The sequence below is a fragment of the Heliconius melpomene genome, chromosome 12 (genome assembly GCF_056956725.1).
Source record: "Heliconius melpomene rosina isolate 202511_hmr_F chromosome 12, ASM5695672v1, whole genome shotgun sequence".
In the NCBI taxonomy this organism is placed as follows: Eukaryota; Metazoa; Arthropoda; class Insecta; order Lepidoptera; family Nymphalidae; genus Heliconius; species Heliconius melpomene.
In genome coordinates, this window is record NC_140400.1 from 3,905,283 (window position 1) to 3,911,282 (window position 6,000).

Sequence of the window (6,000 nt, forward strand, 5' to 3'; positions counted from 1 at the left end):
CTTTATTTACTGGTAATAATTCTCATATTCTATTTTCTCTATGATAAAACTCGTAGAGCTTCACCACTTAATACGCAATGTCACGACGACCAATTCCGGCGGAAAGTGGAAACGAAATATTTTGTCACTAGGGTTTCTCTGCCCATCCTGCTATGCAAAATAAACATTGAAGCTGAAAAATCCTAATATCTTGCTAACACCTTTTCAAGTTTTTTTTACATTTTACTTATTAATTCTTTTCATTTCATAGATGGCGCCGTCGGTCATCACGCATTATGCCTACTAAAGTGTCGTGACAGAGTGTTAGCCACGAGCATGCAGCTGACCAAGCCCACTGCACCGCTGCACTTCCCTGACGAGATACGGATGGACGGACTGACGAGCGATTTTAAAGTAATTTTGTAGAACTTTATACACTGCTCAATAACTTCACGCTGAATCCTGTAAACTGAGCGAAATTTTCTCCCTATGCACCGACTTATTTTCAAGATAATACATGTGGTATGGCAGAACGTCTCGTTTTTCTGCCAGAGCAGGGGAATTGATAATAATAATATTTTCAGCTATTATACATTCGTCTATTATATTAATATTGGTATTATTTTTTGAATTTTCAGGTGACGGTAGAAGTTTATCTTCTTCAAGCATCCAAAGAGATTCTACCACATGATGTTAAATATCATATCTCCAATAAAAAGGTGAATATAACTGTTTTACGAAATATAGGTAATATTTAAAAAAAATGATAATAAAATTCTTATTACTAAAAAAGGTATTATTGAAAAAAATACTAGATGAATGTAACATTCTTATGGGGTCACGATGACATCTATATTACTTAATATAATATATTTTTGAAACAATATTTCTTAAACAATTCCCAGGGCAATTCAAAGCTTCTAACGCCTAAATCAAAAGTGTCAGAGTTAAAAGCACCTCGAGTACAAAGTCCAGCGGGACCCATGTCGGTCCGCACGCCGCAGTTTCAGTTACACGGTTACTGCATATTTGCTTTGCAGCAGGCCAGCAGGAAGAGTTTTACGTTGAATAAGGTTTGTGAAGTTTATTTTAAAGGATTCTGGGAATAATGTAATGTAAGCCGTTTACTGCACGATTCAACTAACTTCGTTTTTGGAAAAACTTCATTATTAAAAGATATTCCGTACTGGATGACAAATTATACAACAATTAAATTATTAAATTACAATTTTAATGAATCTCGAATCAACTCTTGCAATCTAATAATAAAATTTCTTAAATTCATTTAAAATAATGTTGAAATTTGAAATAACACGAAATTTGGACGTTTAATAGGGTGGTGCCTTCCCAATTAGAAATTTTTGTCAGGGTCATTAGGTTCAAAATAGATTTAGTCAATTTTATTTAATTATTATTATGTGATTTGTTTAGAGGTTCAACTAAAAACAATTTTCAAGTAAGTCTAATTCGCTCATTTTTCCCCCAGGTCCCGCACCCAAGCCCCCTAGAAGGTTCCATAAACGTGGACATAACAGCCCGCGTGATAGTGCCGCCTCCAGAACCTCATGCGGCCTTTTTGACCGCTTTCGATGACGTATCAGGATTAGGAGCCTGGCACAGGCGCTGGTTCCGTCTCCAACCCCCTCGCCTTGCGTACTGGAAGTACCCAGATGATGTCCAGAAGAAGGTAGGTTTTGTGTGGTACTAAACTTGAGTCTTCCTGACCACCCATACTGATGCGTACATCCATACTTAAGACATAATATAAGATAGATGTCTGGCATTGGGTTTTCTCCAGTCGTCTCCAACCTCAAGAGTCTTGCGTATTGAAACTCTTCACTATTTATTACTTTAAAGTAACAAAATTAATATTCGCGACCTGAGCAAACCGACAGTTTCAAGTTGGATCCCTACCTTCCAACACAACTCTGTCCCTGTTCCGCCATTACAATGACAAGCATAATCAAATCAATCACTTATTTTGCTATGATGACTTTCGTTATAAATATAGATTGATTTATATTAGTAATTTAATTTAGTATTATCTTCTATTATTTAACAGATGCCAATTGGAGATATTGATTTGACAACAATAACATCTGACAAAGCGATCCGAGCGCCACGGGACCTATGTGCTCGTCCCAACACTATCCTTCTAGAATCATCAGTACCCGCCGGCCTGATAGTTCCTGACAGTGGGTCCCTGGTCTACGTCAGGGGGCCCGATGGTACTGTCAGGAGACGGCACCTACTGGCAGCTGATACCCCCCAAGACAGAGATGTGTGGCTTGATAAGTTGAATAGTGCGTTGGAATATGTTAGATGTGTGGGCATTGATGATGATTGATTGTATTGAGAAATTTAACTTAGAACGATAATTCTACATGTAGGCGATAATATAATGTTTGATATTTTAGACCTTCTTTCTGCTAAAAATATATATATTTTAATAATATTTTAAATGTATAAGGAACTCAATATTTAGTGTTTTGAACTTTTAATAAATTGCTTCATATTTTGGTGAAAATATACCACAATCACGCATAAAACGTGACACGTTTTAGAATTGTTAACGACATATTTTAACGTTTTTTAATGATTATTTGCCTAAAAGTCAGTTTATATATTTTTAACAGATTTATTTTGAACATTGTTATGGTGAAGTTGTTCCTCTAATCTTTTTGAATAAATTTTAATTAAACTTTACAATATAAACAATAGACATTATAAAATATTTATAAAATAACATTTTATTATCAAATTTTAATTACTAGTTATTATTTCAAAAATACCGTGTAGTTTTATTCTTATTAATATGTATGCTATTTAACAATTAAATTAACATTTTAAATTTAGAGTATATTTTTAATGTTTAACATTACCGCCTAGAACCAAATTAGATTTAAGATTTGAATGAAATTTTGCAATGCAACAAATATAATTAATTTTTCAATGCAATAGTTCAAATATATAGTAAATTATATTATAATTCACCAATTCTTGATCATGGAACATGATTTTACTATTAAAAGAAGATATTTGCTAATAAACTGAGAAAAATATAATTTATATATATAAATGATTTCCACATAAACGAAACTGGTAGGTATAAAGCTAGTGGATTGTACTTACAATATAATTTAAATTTTATGCTAACAATTTTATTTTTAAATTTAAGCATAAACAATGCAACTTAACATAATTAAAAAATACACATTCTTCTTTATTACTATAAATTGCCATAAAAAATTGTTTACTATTATAATATCATGTTTTTTCTTGTTTTTTAAAAGGTCACTGTCATTTAAATGACATTTATTTTTTAAATTTTTTTATGTATTATCTTTTTCTCCTGCAAATTTGTATTAATAATAGAGTATTATTATTTAATCTATTATATTACATGCGTATGTAGTCAATTTTTCTTCCTATTTTATGATAATGCAATAACTGTATGATTGTTATCCATTGTACATAAAATCAATTTATTTTAGTAATAAATTACTGTAATGCATGAGGTTGTTTTTTTTATATTCACTTACCGACCAATTGCGAGACATTACTAAACAAACCGGAGAAAGTATAAATAAGTTCAATTTGATTAGTTCCTTATAAGAAATCTAGTGATTTCAATGTAATAAAACGAACAATTATTTATACTTATTTATTAAGTAATACTTCACAATATTCATCTTCAACTTCAAAAAATAATATTATGATTTTTTAAATGAAAAATTTAATATAATCTGACATATTCTTATATTATTTGATAATATGTTGTTTGACTAGATTTCCTACATACAAGCATTTTTTAAACGCTTACTTAGTATACATTGAATATAACATTAACGATTCATAAAATTTTTGGATATAATATTTTTTTTTTACGTTATTTAATATTTCATAATTACTTCTCATCCTCATAAGTTACTGGCACGTCTTCCAGTTCGACTCGCCGGTGTCTGTTAAGCTTATCATCTGTTAGGCCTTCCTTTAATTCATGCTGGAATTATAAAAATTACTGAATATAATTATGAAAATGTAGTAAAATACTTATTTTGTACAAATATGCAACTAATTTAACACCTGTCGAAAATAATAACAATTTTTTTTACGATCCCCATATATTACCCATTTTTTTGTTCGATAGATAGAACCAATGAGAAATAAATAATAATTTTGACATCGTTCCACTTTTCATCTATAAAGAGAAATTCGTAGTAAATTATAAAAATATATCTATATCAAATTTTGTTTCTCATATCAAGTCTAAGCTAAACATCATGTAGGTACATGATTATAAAAAAAAAGAAGCACTTATCAATTTCGTTTTATTAAATGATAAATAATGCTTATGATTTAAAGTCCAAACTGACACAACAATAACAAAAAACCTCCATATTTTTTTTAGAAATAGAAACTTTCTTTAATAAATCTTTAATTACTAAAACCAAAAATACATAAAGATAACATTCCTTAATAAACTTAATAAAAATATATCTATGTCTTACAAGAAAGTGCCGACAGAGTCTTGCAAATTGACTGCAATCAAACACTGCAGGTGGTGACCTCTTCCCCCCGGACCAGTCTCGGCTGAAGGTCACCTGAGCTGACACGAGGGCCACCAGCATACATAGCACTACTATTGTCATACTCCTAGAAAACAATGTCGTAAGGTACTGAAATTATTAAATATTAGACAGAGAAAGATCGATCATTTTCATATTATTTTCATGGATATGGCAACGAAAACGCAGACCAGGTCCTAGTTTATTCAAGTTCAGCGATCTCTACATTCATGCCGTCCACGAGTTTCTTAAGCTTTTTACATGATCATTCTAAAATGTTACGTACTACGTTACTTAAGATATCACCGATATCTCTAATCCCTATATTATGTATGTTTTTGAAATAAACATATACGTAAATGCACAAACTTGCTACTATAAACGCGGTAGCGTGTAAGTTCGATTATCACTTGAGGAAAAAACAGTATAATTTTCATTTCCTCGTTCTGTTAAAGAGGCAAGTTATTGGATATTTTGGATAATGGTTTTATAAAATAAACAATTTAAAAGGTTTTTCTATTTAACTATTTTGTAAAAAAACAAGATCCTTAATTATTCATTTGTTATATATAACATATTTATATATTTATAATTTTACATTACTATACCTAATTAAAAATACCACTAACCTGTTAGTAAGATGCATTTTGTAGCCAATATGTACTTTATTCCCGAATGTCAAGTGACCCTGAAGGAATGTGAAACACAATTGTGAAAAATAACGGCGTTGTACCTTTATATAGGTACCTTTGTATTGTACTGCGCACCTCAAAGAGAGGATAAACTTGGGTGTTGATACTCAGAAGGACAAGCTGGATATCTTGAAATATTTTATTTTTAACTCATTTTAAAATAAAATAAAATAGGTTGCTAGTAATATTCCATGAAATTATTTTTTAGGCATGTCGCGTTGCAGGGGCACAGGCGTGTGACTGTTAACGCGATAGGTTGTCGGTTCGATTCCCACTCGAGGAATGTTATATATTTAATATTTTTATTTCTTCACTCTGGTGTTGAGGTAAAGCGTTGTGTTGAGTTCAACCAATCAACAAGCATGTTTCCAGAATTCGGCGAAAAGTGACGAGCGGAGTGGATTAACACTACTCCCTCTGCCTACCCTGCTACATGTGGGATACAGCGTGAAGTTGCATTTAAATTTAAAACGTCAGGTTACTTCAACTGATAACTTGTTTTAAAAAGACTCGACCGGAATGTCATATGAACAATCAACGAAAAACAATAGTCATTGTTAAATTATCCAATATATATAATAAAATTTTGATAAAATTATAACTTGTAATATTAAACGTGACCTTAATTGATGAAGCGGCAAATATAAGAATGATCGTGCGTTTTCATTCAATTCTTACTATCGGCTGCAAGTCTTATGTCATTAACTCATTACTCGTTAATCCTATAATAATCTTTATTTCATATCATACTTTATTGTTAA

General features: G+C 31.0%; 2 protein-coding genes across 6 annotated transcripts in view; one reads left to right on the top strand and one right to left on the bottom strand.

The window, feature by feature from the left end:
- The window catches only part of LOC146533464 (anillin-like), a 43,012-nt gene extending 39,519 nt beyond the window's left edge, over positions 1-3,493 (top strand). For all 5 annotated transcript variants that reach the window (XM_085194001.1, XM_085194003.1, XM_085194002.1 and 2 more), the window contains exons 17-21: positions 251-393; positions 618-698; positions 885-1,052; positions 1,466-1,666; positions 2,042-3,493. In XM_085194001.1, the coding sequence (XP_085050127.1) occupies positions 251-393; positions 618-698; positions 885-1,052; positions 1,466-1,666; positions 2,042-2,326 (878 nt within the window). In that variant the 3' untranslated portion in view covers positions 2,327-3,493. The remainder of the gene's footprint in view (positions 1-250; positions 394-617; positions 699-884; positions 1,053-1,465; positions 1,667-2,041) is intronic.
- A 136-nt stretch (positions 3,494-3,629) lies between these two features.
- LOC146533465 (uncharacterized) lies at positions 3,630-5,398 on the bottom strand. The gene is made up of 3 exons (XM_085194755.1): positions 5,177-5,398; positions 4,491-4,635; positions 3,630-3,982 (listed from the first exon to the last, which is right to left on the bottom strand). The coding sequence occupies exons 1-3, from the start codon at positions 5,191-5,193 to the stop codon at positions 3,887-3,889; spliced, it is 258 nt and encodes an 85-aa protein (XP_085050881.1). The 5' UTR covers positions 5,194-5,398; the 3' UTR covers positions 3,630-3,886.
- Between the last annotated feature and the right edge of the window lie 602 nt (positions 5,399-6,000).

Excerpts from the sequence above, each read along its gene's own strand:
- LOC146533465 (XM_085194755.1), bottom strand. Across the intron at positions 3,983-4,490 it reads GACTCTGTCGGCACTTTCTT|CATGAATTAAAGGAAGGCCT; the intron begins GTAAGACATAGA and ends TTATAATTCCAG.